The following is a 19,666-nucleotide window of genomic DNA, read 5'->3' as shown; positions in this document are numbered from 1 at the left end:
TTGCAGCTGTGGTGGCTGTTACATTGGGGAAACGAAACGTCATGTCTCTGATCGTGTCCGCGAGCACAAGTCAGATTTTAAACACGGCAAAACTGAGTCTTCCGCCGTTGCCGATCATTGCTACAACGCGGTGGGCTCTCATGATATTGTTTTTCCGAGACCAATGTGCTCTGCAAACCCTCTGGCTACCATCAAAGGTTTGTACACAAAGCCATTCAATATACAAACACAGACATAATTTCAACCGTGATGATGGGTACAAACTTAGTAATCATTGGAAAGATGTTATTAACCATGCAAAGAAGATTTAACTACACATTTTTAGACCATCTTATCTGACAGGCACTATTTTACTTTAACGATTGTTAACATCCCCAGCGTTTAACAGTACTCTCTTTATACAGGTAGGAACAATGTTACACACTGCCCACCAGGGATTTATTGTCTGTCTGTCTGTCGTGCATAAATAAATATACAATACACACAGCTCTTTGATTGGTGGAGACTTTACAAACAGCTCTTTGATTGGTGGAGACCTACTGCCGGGTACAGAGAGGGGAGGTGACTAAGGGAGGAGGGTCAGGGGAGGGGCCTAAAGAAGGGGAGAGTCATGAAAAGGGCCTGAGGGGGGGGGGGGTTCAGAGGAGGGGCCTAAGGGAGGGGGGGGGGCAGGGGGGGGGCCTAAGGATATGGGGGGTTGGTCAGGGGAGGGGCCTAAGGGAGGGGGGTAATGGGAGGGGCCTAAGCGATGGGGAGGGGCCGATAGTGAAGGGGGCTGGCTACCTGGCTGGCTGCCTGGCTACCTCAAGTCAAGTTATCTTTTATACAGGTAGGAACAAAAGGTTCCACACTGCCCACCAGGGATTATTTGTCTGTCTGTCGTGCACGAATGTGCTGTCCAACCAAGTTCCTACCTGCTCACTCCGAAGGAACGTGTTTGTCAGCCAACACTGGTATAAACATGGGCATTTTCGTTCTCTTCTATCATGTGCACCAACAGGGACTTGCGCACAAACACGTCCACGTGGACGCCTACGAGCACCTCGTGCTCTCTTTTAGCCCCCCCCCCGCCTTCCGATACGTTCCATTCATTGGCTACCACATTCTGATAAGCCCCCCCCCCCCATCTCCTACCCCTTAACTTGCATTTAAGAGCTTGGATCTTGGAATCCCTACCTCACTTGATGCAGCAAATCTGGCTGTGACGGTCCCACCTGATGACGGAGACTTGTGTTGCCTCAGAAACGTCTTGATTTTATTATTTAATTTGTATTTGTATTCATTTTCATTTCATTTTTTACCTACGCGACTTTACCGAAAGAACTAAGAGTAGTAACGGTGCAGTCTCCAGCTTGTCTTGATGCAGGCTGCTCTGCAGTTTACTCAGCCCGTGCTGCCAAACTGCCTTCATTGATTGGTTGCTATTGAGAGCCGCAGCTCCTCCGTTATGTTTTGCACGCCACAATGCTGCCACACTTTGTTTGTTTGGGATGTGGTTTTTCTTGGCATTTATTCTCGTAAACATAAAGGCCACCAAGTCGTTAGCGCCACAACCTCCCGTCAACACCAAAAAACCAGTTTGCATTGCTCGAGGCAACCACGCATGTGCGCGTTGTGGCTCCGTTATCATTAAGATCAACGTACATTTTAGTTTGATTTACCAAGTTTATATTGGACCAAGGATACAAACAAATAGCGAGGGTTCATTCGGGGGCTTAGTTTGTTGGCTATGTGTACCTTGTTGAAATGTCAACCCAAGTGTTTAAAGCGTTATAAGGAAGTCGGACAAAATGACGTTCAACTGCAAAGAGGGAGTGCGTATGAGTTCCATAGACATTAATATTACAAATGTTATCAGGTTCAGGACAAAGTAATTTTATAATATGATGTTTCAGGCTATAGGTCAAGTAGGCAAGTGGTTTGTGTATTTTCTAATTTTAACAGGTACGACTAAGGAACATTCAAATCACCCCCCAAAAAATAGAGCACCGGTTCATGAGTCATTATGTCATTTATTATGCAGGATTGAGCAAGTCCAGGAGAGCTGGTCTTTACAGGCCGTCCCGTCCTTCAGTGCGAGAGAATTTAGGAGAAACGCTGTTCAGGTTTACTTTCCAGGTAGAAGGGAGGCCATGTTCAAGGAGGGGGTGTGTCAATGATTTCCAGGCCGTGTTTGATGCAAACGGTCTTCCTAACAGCCGAGTTTTCTAGGCAGATGGTTTCACCCAGTTTCCAGAGTTCAGGCAGTTGTGGACGGGAGACTCCTGGCGATCAGCATGTGGTGGCCATGTCCAAGGAGTGACCCATTGAGGAACAGAGTCTCTCCAGCAAAATCACCCCAATGCAGCTAGAGACGGATGCGTCGTCGCTGCATCAGAACCCAGGGGTCTGAAGCACCAAGTCACTCGTGCACAAGGCCACAAAGAATGTCTAGTCAAGCCGCCACAGCTTTGTGGGGGTGGTTCCTTTCCAGGGGAAGAGCACTTTTGACAATGTGGACAGATGCTTTGTAATGTCACAACTCAACCTTTATCTTCTTGGTTCTTTCGGTAAAGTCACGTAGAAGGGAAGTAATAAAATAATAAAAATAAAACATAAAACAATTCTCACGACGTTTCGGCCACAGGACGGCTGCTTGCGTTGTGGCCGAAACGTCGCGAGAATTGTTTTATTATGTTTTATTTTTATTATTTTATTACTTCCCTTCTACGTGACTTTACCGAAAGAACCAAGAAGATGAATCCCTGCAGTCACGAAAGCTTTAAATCGAAATTTAACTCAACCTTTACTTTAAGCAAGTTAACCTTCAGTATTTTGTTTCTCCCCCCGTGCCCCACATTCTTGATGTACCTTTGAAAGTTTGCTATTGCGGGATGGGAAATGTTCCTGGAACAAGTACACTGTTTGCATGTTTTAGGGGAAAAATATTAATTAAATAAAGTCTGGATTCAGATTCTTTATGCATGGCAGGGTGCTCTTGTTTGAAGTAGACAAGGGCCTAAACGTTGGTACAAGTTGCTGCTATCGACGGACCTGCATTGGGTAGAAACGGCCAAATGTAGCACCAATACTGCCTACATATTGCACACATAAAATCATCGTTAAAGGTCAGAACAGCAGTAGCGAATTTCAGCATTTTATTGTTTTGACCACAATGGTCTGCAAAAGACATGCAAGTTCCAGCAATTACAAGTAGTCATCAATAGCCACTCCCGTCGAGCGCCACAGCCCGGCTCCTGCGCCTCCTGACGGCAATGGCAGCAGACATGAGAGCAATGATGGCTGTGGCAATGACGAGGAGAATGGACAGGGTCCCAGCCGAGGCCCACGATGAAGAGGGAGCCTCCAGCAACAGCAGAGCAGCGTCGTTAACAGGCGCTTCTTCAAAGATCACGGGGCCCTGCAGCGACACCACGTGCTTTCCTACCACGCTGGAAGCGTCAGAGATGGCGTTGCGCTCTGGAACAAGAACAGAAATCGGTTGATGATCACTGGCCCATACGAAAGGACATCATATGCTGCAGGTCAAGTTACCCAGAAAATCAAACGAATAGGTCAATGCCATGTCACAGCTTGTTAAAAACCAGTCTGCAAAGTCACAGCAAATGTGCTCTAAATACAAACGATAACATAGCAACATTACCACCAACATGAAAACCCCTTTGTCATCTGGACAAATCGTTACTCTCCGAGGCTGTTCTGGGTATACAAGTGCAAGATATGCAATAGAGGTCGCGGTGGTGCTCACGGTAGCGCCTGGTCTGTCCACACTGCCGATTGCACTCGGTGAGGAAGTTGGAGCTGGAGCTGTCGCACACCACGATAGAGCAGTGCAGGTAAACCTGTGGCAGACAGAATGCATCGTTCCAGCAAGTAAAGTATTCCATGTTTTACGTGGTCTTTTGTGCCCTCTCCAGGTTGGACACTGTACACGTCATCCCTCCATGGGGACCTGGTTTTTAATGGCGGAAAGAATCGGGCACTCACGAGGTCACGGGTGGTGCTGCGGTCAGAGTTCATGAAGGCGAAGGCCTGGAGTTCCAGACGCTTGTAGTGAGAAGGCAGTGGCAGGTCAGCGACACCAGGGAAGGACACACTGCAACAAGGAGACTGCACGGGGCAGCTGCACAGGAAAAAGCGCCGTTAACCTTCAATTCAAAGCAAGTGTCAGATATCGGATTGAATGCGCGTATCTTTATTGCAATCTGCACGCAAGTATGAAGGCCAGTTTGCAGTCAAGACATGCTCACGACCGACAAGGCAGCCCAATTGCCAATATGCAGTGCATCTGTACAATGTAACCATCACTGCATGTCGTCGGCCTTGTCCAAACCACCAGCTCTGGGAGGCAGAGGGTGGCAGTGTTAACATCCAGAACATCAACCCAAGGAGCGTTGTGGCCATCGATATTTTGGATGGCCCTGCAATCTTGCTTAAGCGATGCCAGGACATGAACTGTTGTCATTGAAAGGCGATGTAATTAGCACAACTCTGCTTACGTGGGGAAACAAAAAAGACAACCAATGCCTCGAACCAGGTTGCCTCTGCTGGCCCTGCTGTGGCAGTGAGGGTTTAGAGAGCACTACCCCAACCAGCCTCACCCATCCACCACAAGCTTCCACTGCGTGGGGTCGGTGGCATCTGTCGTGGGCGTGGCCCAGCAGTCCTTCAGGAAGAGCACCAGCGTGGGGTCAGAGCGGCGCAGCAGTGACGCCTGCACGTAGAGCGGCGTTCCCAGCAGCGTTACCAGCGGGTACTGCCAGGGCTGGTACGGCGTGGTGTAGGAGTTGTCTGGCAGCGTGCAGACATGGGTCACAAGGCATGTGGATTAGTGGTGTAAAGGTCCTGTTTAGAGCACATCTGACAAGGCAAAGCACAAAGCCTCGAAAACGTGTGCATTACTTTTGAATTGAACTAGGGTACATTATCGTAACTTTTTCCTGGCATAGAAACCGTGGTTGATATGTCATTTGTATTTTTCATAATAAATGCTGTCACCCTCACCTCCGCATGGTTGTCTACATACGGTGGATACAACGGCATCACACGGAGGGGTGGGAATCGTGCTAACACAGTTGTCCAAGCTATTGACAACCATTCGTTCAATCAAAGGTGACCTGACAAATGAGGCTAAGAAAGCCAGTCCAATTTTCCTTTAAAACAATGCCCTCAAGGAGACCGTTTTGGTTGATGGGAATTAAGGGCATTGTAATCCCTTTCAATGTTGGTCCCCACACCAACATGGTTTCAGCTGGTAGATTGAAAACCTCACCAGAAAATAGCATTTTGAAGTCACTCGTCGTACCATGGAGAATGTGCAAGTCATTAGGGTTCACTTATGGCTACTTATGAACTCTGTTTTGCAGGTTCACAATATTGACAGCCTAGCACGTCGTCCGTTTGTTGCAGGGGTCTGCAGTTAAAGTCCAGCAGCCATGGTGATGCATCCAAAAATAGCATGTAGCCAGCAATCAGGTGAAAATTAAACGAAGGTTGAGCTTTTAGCTCCGCACTGAAAACAATAAGCATGACTTACAGCTGGCTTCGAGCCAGAGCTAATATGTTGAATACAGACCCAAGTCTTCCCTGGGTAGAGCGAAATCACAACCTGTGTTCCCCTAAAAGGTGGCATTTGTCTGCTCAGAGCTGTAAAGGTGTGGGAGAAGGCAGCACTCACCGGTGAAGACCTGGAGCAGCAGGGAGAGGGGCCCAGTGGCCGTGGCTGGAGGTGGCGGTGGAAGAGTGCTCACCTGCACTCCAAGCTGCAGGTCTCCACTTCCAAGGAAGTGGCATTGAAGAACCATCCTGGTAAACAAACACCACCCATCAAAAGGTCATGCACAACGCCCTCACGGCAGCAAGAGATTGCAGGAGCCACACAGCAGACCGATAGGGTGTTTTGCAGACGTACCAGTGAAGTGACCACTTTGGTTAATACCGTGTTTACATTAGCCATAAACCATATTCCGACTACTTCAAGATGTTAAAGATCCTGTGACGAGGAAAAGTCGCCCTTGTGCGTCGAATATCCCAATTTAATAAATAAATAGTTGAATAAGGAAGCAGATTGGTTACAGTTCTGCAAATATTCATGGTCGCAGGGACAGTGGCCATTGATGGGGGTGGGTCTCCTCTGCAAGACTCATGCTTGACCCTCATGAGCACAGCACGTGCAGAGGGGTGGTGGCAGTGCTTACTTGTATGTGGACGACTTGGTGATGGCGACGCTTCCATCAATGCAGAGCTCCCGCTCGGAGACCAACAGCAACTCGTACACGAGCTCCTGCCCACTCCACTGGACACACCAACAAGTAGTTCACACAAAACGATAATGCCATTGAGCGATCAAGTAGCAGAATAAGTGGTACTGGCCAGAAGTCCAAATTGCTCAAAATTAGCTACAAATTATATATTAGGATCCCCCTAAATTCTGCTTTAGCACTCGATTCATTTGACACTCAATCATTAAGCGACCCTGCTGTTCTTCATCAATTCGTGCATGATTGTGCGCTGCACATCAAGGAGTTGTGCATCGTGAAGGGTCCCGATGCAGCACTTCCACAAGGTCAAACAACAACCATCACGATGGGGAGTCCAGGAGCCCAGTACCTGCACAGTGGCACCACACGCTGCCATGGGTACGTCAAAGACTGCAAGGTCTGCAGACACCAGCACGGGGCTGCACTGCGCACTGCTACTGCCAGTCAGGTGCACGGTGCTCAGGTCCAGCGGCGGAGACGTTAGGTTCCGAGACACGGGCACCACAAAGCGCCCATCTGTGGTGCACACTGGGTGGAGCATGGCGGGAGGGCATGGGAGAAAACGACGAATCACGAATGATGCCCAATGTAGCCCGTGGTGATGCGACAAATTCAGGGAACCAGCACAGCAGGATGCTACTGTACCCACATAGAACCTCACAGCAAGAGCCTAGTTAAGGTAGTGAACTACAGAACCTCTGTTTTGAGTCGGCTACGTACCAGCTTCACTGTAGAAGCAGCGGCGTAGAGTGGGGTCGTAGCAGCAGCCACTCTGTGCACAGACGTCCGCGCTCGGGACACTCTGCACAGAGTTGCATGGGAAGTTCCTGCTCTGACCAGAGCACATGGCGATCTCTAACAGCAGGAGCACAACAGGTCATCGTACAAAACCCCACACGTACTTAAAATAAAAGGCATCGTTTGTAGCCACGTGTCATGTATGTTAAGGAGTGTTACTTGGCACATGACAAAATCACCGGGGCAATGCACGCAATCTCAGAAGCGGAGCAGGGTTGAGTGTACAGCAAAGACGGGCAAACACCATGCTCACTGGCTGTAAAAGGCTACGGCAGTGCAGCACAATGTGTTGCATTGCAGGTCAGTGCTACGCAACCTTTGCCAACAGAGCAGCGTGGTAAAGCATGGTCAAATTAACCCTCAAGACCAAGGACAGCACCAACCAGCAGTGCATTAGGAAAACGCGTTTATAATGGTGCAATTATTGCAATCAGACATTGGGGGAAACGGCATCGGAAAAGGATTCAAGCTGCAAGTTTGTCCAGTAAAAGCCAAGGACATGAAACGCATTTGCAGGAAATGCAAGCACATTATTGCAAAAGCACCAGGAGATGATCTGGGTCGATACAAAAAGGCAGCCGTTGGCCCAGCAGACCCATTCTAGAGAACTAAGTCAGAGGTAGTGCAGTCTGTGGGTCCGATTAGCAATCTAGTCAATGGCACCAACCTCCAGCCCTCGCTGATCTTAGGTTCTCAGGGCAGTCGATGGTGAAAGCCCAGACGAGTCCATTCAGCCCCTGTCGCATCTCCTGCAGCTCCACCTGTATCTTCCTCCTGCCGTCCTGGTGAAATCAGCAGCCCTCAACATCGGACTCGGGGCCAGCGCTTCAGGAAGGCTTAAAACAAAAACCAGTAGATTTCGTGCCTTCGACATTGTTGGGCAGGGCCAGGCTAATTGGCAAGTAAAACTGTCAATAGGCAGACCCGCACGTGGGGGTTGCATTCCAGGGTCCGAAATCACTTTCCCAGGTTAACCCTTGTTATACTGGTAGGAACGAAGTGGACCAGCCTACAATAAATTATATCGTCTGTCCGACCGTGTAGCAACATCACCCCCTACTGCAAACACTTGGCATGACCTTACAAAACCTTTAGACTCAGTGGGGCTTTCCTGGCTAAACAAGTGTAACATTCCCTTAGCTTTTAATTAAAACTTTGAAATTAAAAATAACTCAGCGCCCTAAAGCCTACAGCTAGGCCTAAAGCCTAGAACTACGCCCATCACTCTCCCTTCGTATCGTACCCCCGCATGTGTGCAAGGGAGTTAATGTTTAACACTGTTACATTCCCTGATGCTTTTAAATTGAAACGTTTAAATTTAAAGCTTTGACATAAATAATAAAAACATTTAATTTTAAAATTAACTCACGGCAGCGTAAAGCCTACAGATAGAGCTAAAGCCTAGAACTAGGCCTCAACCTCTCCCTTCGGATCGTCCGATTCGGTGTAGCAACATAGCCCCCTACTGCAAACACTTGGCAGGACCCTACAAAAACCTTTAGACTCTGTGGGGCTTTCCTGGCTAAACAAGTGTAATAATACATTATGTTTATATTCTTTGGTTATTCGTTCCTTCCAGCCCACCCCGCAGGGTCCTGTTTGTACAAACGGATGCTGTGCTCTACGTGTAATACATGTTCCATATATTCATTTTGCCACAAAACCTCCATTACTCTTCCCACAAATTCTCACCCTTCACACGGGCATCACAATCCCTGGGCATATAGCTCATTGTGTCAACTACACATTTATTATTAGTTTTCCCTTTCACGTCTTGTGCAAGTAACCAAGTAGTGCACATCTTTCTGGCACAAAAATCGCATGTTGGTTTAGTCTGCCAAAGTTACATTTTGTTGTAGATCATACATGGTCAAGTAAGCCCCGTATGGATTATTTGACCAACATCTACGTTGGTCTCTTAGCAGCCAGCTTGGATAGTGACCTTCTGTAGCAATACATAGTGCCGTTTATTCTACACCAAGCATCAAAACTGCTCCGATTCCCATCTTTGCATTGAATAGTACTGCGAAAGATACATCCATTGACAGGCGTGAAACACATCAACTGAAAGCTTGTTTTGCCGTGTATTCTGTGTAACGTAAACACCAGTTAACCGTTCACACATTGCCTCTATTAAGGTGACCACTTGGGTGACATGGACGTCAAGATAGCAAATCCTTTACCGTTAAGCACCGGAAGAGAACATTTATGCTAGAGATAAGACGGAGACTAAAGACAAAAAAGCAATGCAATGAAGGCAAGGCCATGGGGGCAAGAAAGGATACTTAGGAATGGCTGGAAGAGTAATGTAGAGATATGGCATACTACAATGAACAAGTGTACCAAGGTAAACCTGATAAGACAAGGATGGCAAGATCTTGATAACAAGACAGATGGAATAAGCATTGCATCGATTGTCCAGGGATAACAGTCAAGAGAAAGAGCTGCTGCATAAACTAGAAACAGAATCGCTACCACCGAGGGATGATCGAAATAATATTTTGTAGGAATAAATAGAAAAGGAAATAAAACCCCATCTGAAAACAAATGTCAGAGTGGACGCCATGAGCTAAAAAAACATATTAATCTTGGAAATAACTTTTAAAATAAATGCATGAGCCAAGCAAATGCGGAGGGGAAAATAACAGTAGACAAAATCCAATTTCATTATGGCCAGACAACATCGGTGGCATGCGATAGCCGATCGGTTATGGATTGCGAAACATCAATTTTACTACTACCACAGCAGTCCCAGCGGGAACTAGCATCGACGCAAGTCAACGGTCTCCTCGTGTTCACCTCCACGCGCACGTGGCAGGCATCACCAGCAGCGGTGAAGTGGAGCGCAGCACCGTCCCTCGCGATGGAGAAGCCGCACTCCCCCTGCACAGACTCCACATTCACAGCCTCATTCCGCACCGCTGGAGACATCAAGAACAAAGTTAGAAAAACCTGCATTTGGATGGATTGCGCACCACAAGTTCATGTGGGCAGCGTGACTACAAGGAGAACAAAGTATGGTGTCAGTGAACGCGAATAGGAAGTCTCCACAGTACCAGGAACGTCTCTAGGACACAGGATCCTCAATACACGGTTGGAGTTACGGTACTCCCAAACCTGCACAACGACCTCGTCTAATAGTTGCTAGTAAATAAGGCTGCGTGTCGGATTTAGCGACAAGATTTCCCAAGTCGTCAACGGAGGACTCCGGTGGGAAATGCAGACGATGCGACTAGAGAACCAGAGTCTGATAGGAGTCACCAGGTTCAATTTACAACGGAAGTCACTACCTTGCATGAAATGTTCCAATGAAAGGAAGAGCCCATTGTGCAGGCAAGCAAGGGGGAGGTGTATCGATTAATAAGGGATTCACATAGCCTAAAAGCATATTAGTTGCTGCGGCGCCATATTATTAACATTCCTTCCTTTATTAATTCAAACCTTACTCCCTCCCTTTCATCCTGCTAATCCTGCATAATGACTTTAAACCCCTCGCCAATCCTCCTACGCATTTCACAAGTAGTACTAAGCGCATATATGCATTTCCCATAAATATGCCAAATTCCTCTTGATATGCAAATTATTTTGTCAAGGCGCTCTTCGCCCCTCCATCCCAGCATAAATAGTCGCTTCAAGCATGGGGCGTGCCATTCAGACTGTCTACTTGACAGACCTGTTCTCCACCTGAAGATGGCTGCTTACGTTGTGGCCGAAACGTCGTGAGAATTCCATTCTACGTGACTTTACCGAAAGAACCAAGACGAATGGATTCACTCGTCTAGTAAACATGCAATTATCTTATGGAAGAATACGATCGGATTCTCGTCATAGTCCGATGTATTAGACTAGTTGAAATGAACCCCGACGCCAATACATTAGCATGCTTTGAATCCCAAATTAAATGTTCCATCGTTCATGCGAATTATATTCCACAATACAGCGTTAACCAAAAAAACCTAACATCGACACCAAATAAGAGAAATTGAGAGGTCAGAGCGCATCGAAAGCGAAGCAGTTGGGACCAAACAACTGGCCAGAGAATCTCAGCCCCGAATCAATTTGATAGTATCCTTGAGAAGCATCATAGAGTCAATCATACAATGGATCAAGATGGTCAATTACGTCATCACGATTTAAGTGAAAGCTCGTGGACTCACTCCGTACAAAGACACGGTAGTCACTGCGAGAAGAGCTGCTCCATCCCACAGAAAAACCCAGGGTGGAGGAGATGCATTGCTTCAGCAGACCTGGGGGAGGCAGTTCAGAAGTTGAAACGTCAACATCAACTACACCTTACGGAGCAATTAAAAAACAGCCCGCGACGGTTGCTGGGTGGGCGCACATCAGTCCCTTCACTTTTCTGTGCACACAAGTGTGTAAGGTGTTGTGTGTTGCTCTTATCTGGCGCAAAGTCAAAAGGCACGTGTACGACTCGATAGTATGAATCTCACACCAGGGATCGTCAACCTGCAGCTTCGAAGCCGCTGGTTGAAACGTGATATTTTGGTAGTAGACCCCTGCATTACTCTTGAAATTGTAGTGGAAAGCTGCCAAGGAAGAGCCTGCTATGCAAATTATCAACGCGAGTGCACAGTTCGTTGTTACTACAATGGAAAGGAACAAGGCCATGATGATTTTGCCACGTGAGTGTTACGTATGGTCGTGCGCAGTCAAATGTTATACAATTCACTATTTTAAGTAAAGTTGCAAGGGCCGTGCCAATCAGTCACCAGCCATATTTTTCGAAAGCGTTATTATCGTAAAAAGGAACGTGCAAGGGAGAGTTAAGGTCCCCGAACGCCCCCTTTTCCATGCGCTGGAGGATTATTAATTATCCACGTGCCGGCCTATGCCCAGCTGCAGCCATCACGTCGCGTCACGCGACCGCTCCGGCGGCAGGCGCACAACAAATTCACCCCCCCTCCACCTCGTCCAGGCAGCGCTGTTGTTGGCAACTCGTGTCGCCGGTAACGCTTTTCCAGTTCACAGAGAGACGCCGCCATTATAGTCTTGTGCATGGCGGTGTCCATGCACACGATAGCAGTAGTGAGAGAATGCGCGATGTGGTTGTCATGTGGCGACAGCAGCAGCAGCGCCCCCTACCACTCGGCTCCCCCAGCGTCCGCGGTCCCAGCGACTGTCGAAGCCTCGCGTGGACGGAGCCCAGGCAGAGGAAGCTGCGGGGAGCACGAGACACGTGACCGCCAAGACGAGAGAAGGCAGGAGGAGAAGAGGCAAACACCGCCCCGCCCACCCCACAAAAATGAAGTGGCCAGTAGCGATTTTAGGGAGCACATATTCAAGGCCAGCACGGTGCACGAAGGCGTTGGTGTGAACAGCGCCACGCAAAGCCACCTTTGGAACCCCTTCAACCCACAATGGGGCAAGCGAGACATTTCGGGACCGCACCTCCACATTTTTATCTCAATGCATTTCTCCATGCAGGTCAGTTACCCAAAGCGATATGGAAACGCCCTCTCTTACAAACGTACACAAGACTTCATTATCCAGAGCTGTTGAGGCACATCCCTGAACACCACTCAGCACGCCCCTCCGCCTCCTCACCTGGTCAGGAGCAGAAGAACTCGCAGAGCCGCCATCAGTAAAACAAATCATCGGCTGCGTCGCTTCCCGTAGGCCATGGACCCCTTTTATATGGAGAGCCCTCAGCGATCCCGATCCAGATTGGATCAGATTCACCCACGCATTGTCTAATCAGCGAGATTTTATCAGAGCAGATCCACTCACTCATTGTCTCATCAGTAGAGGTTTGCTCGATCTCGGCGCACGTGCATGGATAGGAGCTGCACCGCAATCACGCGGCACGTCCGCAGGAGGAGTTAATTGGCTCATTACTGAAACTGAATGAGGCCGCGCGCAGATAAAAGCCCCGAGTCGGGACAGTAGCTGCGTTGGCTCTGCTGGTGCCGTGCTAAGTCTCGGTTTTTTTTTGTCCTTGCGATGGAGATCACGAAGGCTTTGTTTTCGGTATTGGGGTTGTTATGTCTTGCCTCTGGTGAGTGGCGTTTGGTCGCAATATTATTTTACAAACGTGTATATTTGTCATGTAATGTAACTGCCGTGTTTACTAATGTGAACACCATAATATACACGTACTAACGATGGGTTTGGTAGTGTGGCGTGGTGGTTAATTCACTGTTCTATATACCTGAACACGAATTTGCGTCCTGGTAATTTTAACATTTGCGACAAGTGTCTAGACTTGGGACTTTGCCCTAATTCAGCCCGTACTGATCTGTATGGTCAAACTGACGACCGCAATGTGCGAGACTTTATCCAGTAGTGGATTGCCAAAACGTATTCTTAACCTGTCGTGACGCGTGTATACATTTATTGAGGTGCTACTGGGGAATTCGAACTCTTGTATTAGCAGCTCCGTGTGGATGATTGACTCGAGCCTCTGAGACTTTCTACGGCTTCACTGACCACCTGTGTCACTGTTTGGGTAACTCTCGCGTTTCGTCCCATGCGGCACCGCCAGATGCAGTGGCCACCTCCGCCACGGTGAGTGTGGTGTGTGACGAGGCGACGCTCACGCTGACCGTGAGCAGGGACCTGTTCGGCACGGGTCACCTGGCCCAGGCGAGTGACCTGTCCCTGGGAGTGCCAGCCTGCCCCGTCACTGGGAGCGACGCCCTTGCTGGGACGGTGACGTTCCTCTACGCACTGGAAAGCTGTGGCAGCAGCCTCCAGGTAACTGGCTGCTGTAACATAATCTGCGCAATCCAACTGCTTTATGTTTTTGCCGAGTGTAGGTGCAGAAGAATTACAATTCCGCATTCGAGTCAAGCCTGACTTCTTCAATAACAGCGGGGTGTATCTCTTTGAAATCCCCTTGGTATTTGTAGATCGATCATTGCATTATTGTGTAAAGGTCCGTTCTGGTTGACCAGTCGTACATTAGAGTGCTTTTATTCTTCCATAATACATTGGGAATCTGCATTTGCCATTGTTTGTGTGGGTGTTTTTTATGGGTGACATGAGCGAGGTAAATTATTTAAACCAAGGAACAGCTGCATTGGGTCTTTCACCAAGGTGTTTGAGCTTTTTTATTTATTATATTTATGCCGCTAGTATTGCAATAAGTAATATAAACCCCACGTCTTCTTCCCTTATTAGATGAGTGCAGAGCTGCTGTCTTACGAGAACTACCTCTACTACCGCCCCACGTCCAACACGGGCATTATCCGCACAAACTACGTCGCCGTGCCGGTCGTTTGCCGCTATCCCAGGCGAGTTCACCAGCAGTCTCTTGTTGACATTTCCTTAATTTTGAAGTCCAGCTAAACTGTTTACAATTCTACCCCTGTCTTTAAAAATTACGTGCCGTTGCGTGTGATTTAGCTTTGCGAGGCCTGAATTGTAATAAAGCCAATGTCAGCGAGTTAATCCACCGATGGAAAGTCTCCCTGTGCTTGTCTGTCGTGGGGGTTTTTAGTGGCAACTTTACTGATGGGTTCACATCAAACGCCTGTCGTGGCCTGCCTCAAACATCCAGCCTTGCAAGTGTCCACGCCTGAAGTGGTGCATGCATTGCATACTGCGTGAACCACGGTCCCCTTGATTATACTCCATTCCCCCAAGTCGTCTACTTACTCTTATTTGGTCCTCGTCGGATAAAAGTCTTGCAAGTTGCGATGTTAAATATACTCTGAAAATATGGTTCTGTATCTCTTCGCTTGTCTATTCGTTGTAAGATGTTAACGACATTGCAATAATAATCTGGTCACAAATTGGTGCAGTTGAGCATCACCCACCTCTGCTCTTTGTAGAGAATGTGTGCCTGATCTCTTCCTGACTGCAGGAAGGGGAACGTGTCCAGCAATGCCATCAAACCCACATGGATCCCCTTCAGCAGCGCCAAGGTTATGCAACAGCAGCTGAGCTTCACGCTGAGGCTCATGACCGGTCAGTGGTGATGTGAGGACGTTGATTGCCTATTATGCACATGGCTACTACCAGGATGGCAATTTAGACTTTAAACCCTTCAAGATGTGTGCTTGGTATTGAAGAATAGGCCAGATATATGCCCGAGGTCCCTAAACTTTATCTGAGGTTCACGAATAGGTTAACCCCTTTTTTTCTGGCACCAAAACTGTGCTGTTTAGATGTTAAAACGCCAAACTGCAACTTTTTTTTACGAGGAATCGTGTCTACATTAACCACTAATTGTGGTCAGAATGCAAACAAAACAACTGATATATGCGTTGTCTTTGAAACTGATTGGTCCACACCAGACGGCTTTCTGTCGCGACAAAAGACTCTACCAGAAAGAAAGCTGTCTCTGGTATCCACCAAATGAGTTTCAACGATGATGCATATATTATCAGTTTTTTATTTGCATTCTGACCACAAATTTTGTGGTAAATGCAGACATGATTCATTTGTAAAACGTTTCAGTTTGCTGTTTTAACATCTTAGCACCTGTTGCCAGAAAAAAGGGAAACCTATTCTCATTTTGGTACTGGCAACGGAGGTCGCATGATTTATCTTGGTTTCTTCCACAAGCAGTGGCGTGCGCAAGCACTTTCCTGGCTGCGCTGTTAGTCTGCACTCGGCCTTGGCGATTGTGTTTTGAAGTTGTCCTAATTGTGTTTTTTTATGAAGACGACTGGAGTGTGGCGCGACCTTCCACCGTATACCAGCTGGGCCAGACTCTGCATGTCGAGGCGAGCGTGCAGACACTGAACCACGTTCCACTCCGGATCTTCGTGGTCAGCTGCTTTGCAACCCCGGTTCCGGACAGGAACTCTCCCCTCAGCTACCAGATAATTTCTAACTCTGGGTGAGATTTCTCTCTTAATCCCACCTGATGAATGTTTATTCTCTTTGTCGTAAATGTGGCATTCCACTGCTTGAGTATATAACATCCTGATGTTGGCATGCTGCTGAATCTTGCTCTGATGGTTATGCCTGACCAGGTGTATAGTTAATGCTTTTTATCATGTGGTGTCTGTCGGTACACTACTGATGAGAGATGTGCGTCATTGGTGACTGATTTGGTTTGCGGGTGGGAGGAGGCCCTTACCCCTTAAGAGGTGGGCTTGGTGCAGTATTATACAGTGGAAGAGGAGTACTACATCTCCTAGCGCTGGCTTTCTGCTGGCCTGCCCTATGTAAAGCCACGTGTCGTACATCTACGATGCCTGTGCAGGTGTCTGGTGGATGGCAAAGTCTCGTATGATGCTCACCTCACTTCTGGCTTCCTGCTCCGGCAAAGTGACAACGTCCTTCGCTTCTTCATAGATTCCTTCCGCTTCCTTGCAACGTTGACCAACAATGGCGATCAGGTGATCTCCTGTCATGCATGCTTCTACAGAAAACACCTTTTAGCCACGTGGTAGGCAGTGTGGTTGAGTAATAACCATCTTCCTCCTCTCGGTCCAGGTTTTCGTCTTCTGCCAGCTGAAGGTTGCAGATGTTGCTACGTCTCCTACGGCTGTCAATAAAGCTTGCACCTACAGCCCCTCGGCTGCATACAGGTTGGTCTGCTTCCTTGCATTGCCCAGCAATTTGTTTTTCAGTGTCTTCCATCCAATAGCTCAATCCATGCCTTGCATGTGAGCTGCACATTATTGCATGCATGTGCGCTTAACTAGTATCCCTGAGACCTGACTTTAGTTTCTAGCTGCAACTGGTATTACAACATTTCCTGTGCAGTCCCACGGGTCTTCTTTTGTTTAGATGTATTCAGGTGGTTATTGGTCCTAGCCTGCACTTGTCTTGAGTTTAGCAACAAGTGTAGAAGCCTACAAATGACGTCCGTCATTTGTTTGAGCTCCGTTTTGAAAAATCTCAGCCTAGTAGCCAGAGTTCAAATCTCACACATGGCTAATGTCGGGAGCATCAACTGAGCCTCGCCTTTGTAGATTTTTCTCAAGCTGATCATCAGGGCTGGTGTGTGTGTGTGTGTAACACAACATTGGAAGTGGTGCTGGTCACAGACTTCCCCTTGATGCTACAAATACTTTTAATACTTTTCCTATAAGGCTCTGACTCTACAGGTCGGGTGCCGGTCATACAGTTAAACACAACAACCCCCAGAGTGGTATTCCTGGCCACTGCTCCCATCGACTGTGGTATTGTCGCCATCGGTGTGGTCGAGCGAGGTGCTGGCCAAATGGTACATCGCTGTACGTTGCTTGCCCTAAACGGGTGCTCAAAAGGCACTTTTCTCAAATGTGAACGGATACGAGTGAGCATTGCCTGTAACTACAGACGACGTTTGTGTGCAATGCAGGTGGGTCTCTGCTGATGGCTCGGACTCGGTGTGCAGCTGCTGCGAGTCCACGTGCCCCAGTGGAAGAAGGCGCAGGGATGTGGCAGCAGTGACTGGTGAGTACAACCGTCGTATTCGGCCATTTAGTCTTGTACAGAAAACCCTTGAATATCAAGGGAGTTTCGTTCTTGGAAAGTGTCAGAAAAGCCAAACTGCGACATTCACTATGTAAGCCTTGCCTAAATAATGGTGTTAGGTATGTGGCAATCAGGAATGGAGGCATCACGATTGAAATAAGTAATGTGCCAAGGAAACTAAATAGAAATAATTTCGATTTAAAGCTTTTGACTGCAGGGATTCATATTCTTGGTTTTACGGTAAAGTCACATAGAAGGGAAATAAAAAAAATAAGCACTAAAATTCTCGACGTTTGGATTGCAATACAAGCAATCATCATCAGTTGTGTGTGGGCTTAAGCCTGGGCCTTTGCCACATTACTAATGTGGTCCTCTCACTCAGGACCGTCGTATGCGGTGGAAGATGTGATGCTGGGCCCCATCGTGATTTCCAAGCCCTTCTCAGATGGTGCCGAGCCAAGCAGCCCTGCAAAACAGCAGCAGCCACGGGTTTCTACATCTGCATCCAAACGTAAAACTACCAGATTCTTTCATGGCGCATTTTTTCCAGTCTCGGTTAAAAGCTATTTCTCATACTTTGATACTGGCAAAAAGGTCCCATGATGTATCTGCTCGCCCAGGGATATAAATGCTCTAATGCATGGCTTGTCGTTGTACTGTTTGCCTTTGGCGTTTTCTGGTTTGACTCGGACTAGCCCATAAAGAAGGTTGTCTCTGGTGTAGACCAATCCGTTTAAAAATGATACCTATATAAAAGGTGCATATTCACCAAAAGTACGTGTGATTTAATGCAGACTTAATTTAAAACCAGGACATCCATGATGCAATGACGCTTTAAGGTTGACCTCTCATGGATTGGCAGTCTGTAATACTTAATCTCTATACGGAACTTTGTGCAATTTGGGGTGGAAGCAATTTGTTTTTCGAAGTCTGCTTTCTTACTCCTTTGAAAGGGCCTATGACATCCAACTACAACCCCCTTCCCCAATAACAAGTTGAAAAGGTACAAAACACGGATATTACAGCAGTGCCCTAAAAGGTATGACCAACAAATATTGCCATGATCCTTTTAAATGTGCGTTGGTCGTCAGATGTAAATGTGTTTTAAAATCTCAATTTGTTTAACAGACGTAATGATATTTGTGATTGTTTTTTAATAACATAAGATGTGTGACGTGCTGAACTTAAGCCATCCACCAGTGTTAAATGGCAAACCTTCGTGAATGACAAATTTGAATAGTACGTATTTCACACCTTGACCAAATACTTGAATAGGTCAAATGCCCCCACAACCTCCTGCATGTGGAAACCCTAGCTTTACGGCTCCGCAGTTACCCACCAGCCCTTTCTCTCAATTGTTGTTTTACAGGTGCTGCTCCCGTCCTTGGTCTGGGAGTGGCTGCGCTGGTGATGGCTGTCGCAGCAAGCGCCACGGTGGCTTTGTTTGTTTCGAAGAGACGTCACACGACTCCTTCAAAGGGATTGGAAACGAGCTTCTGATCTTCCGTTGCTTTGCTTAAGTTGTGATAAATAAAACTAGTGCATTACTTCTTGTCTTGTGGGGTCGTTGCTTGGCGTTTCGAGCACTTGTGTAACTACACCATAGCCCAGTTCATGAGGGTGAGCATGGAAACAATTGTGGTCTCCAATTCATGTGTGCCAGGACTAGCAAGATATACCTAATAATAATGGCAAATGTTTTTTTCAGACCTTCCCAATTGTCCAAACTGGCAGTCGCTGTTGTCCATGTACAATGGAGCAGTTGAACAATTTCAAGTAAGAAATCCATTCCTATGTCACTTTAATCTTTCATAAAAATGGCCCCAGAAGTTTTTAACCGTGGCAGTAATTGGGCATTGTTGGTACATTACAAAGACGGATAATGTGCAACAACCGTGCAAAGAATAGGAGCATTTAATACTGTACTTAAGCTGGTTGGAATTTTACATGTGGAAATTTGTTTCCAGAGTGCCCACAGCCTTAAATCAAAATCTTACCGGTAGATTCCAAGAACACAGGATGAGATGGTACTATCCTTTGTGCAAGCACTTCCAAGAGTTCATGAACAGTGAGCCTGGTGAAATTTGGAGCGCATCATCAGTAGTGAACCTTTGGTTCCTAGGGTGTTTTCATACTATACGCCCTCCCCAAAGCGGCCAGCGACATGGTGATCAATCCTACACTTGCGTCCCATTCCCAATTAGTCATAGGAGTTGCCTTGTTGTTGATAG

At 47.3% G+C, this 19,666-nt stretch overlaps 1 protein-coding gene and 1 pseudogene across 1 annotated transcript; one reads left to right on the top strand and one right to left on the bottom strand.

Annotated features, from left to right (window-relative positions):
- Positions 1-3,199: 3,199 nt before the first annotated feature.
- On the bottom strand, positions 3,200-12,810 carry LOC133360484 (zona pellucida sperm-binding protein 4-like; annotated as a pseudogene).
- Positions 12,811-13,019: 209 nt separating this feature from the next.
- Positions 13,020-18,935, top strand: LOC133360531 (zona pellucida sperm-binding protein 3-like). Its single transcript, XM_061579316.1, has 10 exons — positions 13,020-13,074; positions 13,561-13,772; positions 14,199-14,315; positions 14,888-14,987; positions 15,687-15,864; positions 16,234-16,369; positions 16,467-16,561; positions 17,320-17,414; positions 17,818-17,946; positions 18,805-18,935. Exons 1-10 carry the CDS (start codon positions 13,020-13,022, stop codon positions 18,933-18,935), a joined length of 1,248 nt encoding a protein of 415 aa, XP_061435300.1.
- Positions 18,936-19,666: the final 731 nt, after the last annotated feature.

The sequence above is a fragment of the Lethenteron reissneri genome, chromosome 69, assembly GCF_015708825.2.
Source record: "Lethenteron reissneri isolate LAM-NWPU_2019-01 chromosome 69, ASM1570882v1, whole genome shotgun sequence".
NCBI classification, from domain to species: Eukaryota; Metazoa; Chordata; class Hyperoartia; order Petromyzontiformes; family Petromyzontidae; genus Lethenteron; species Lethenteron reissneri.
The sequence above is the reverse complement of the archived record's forward strand: the minus strand, read 5'-3'. Positions and strand labels throughout refer to the sequence as shown.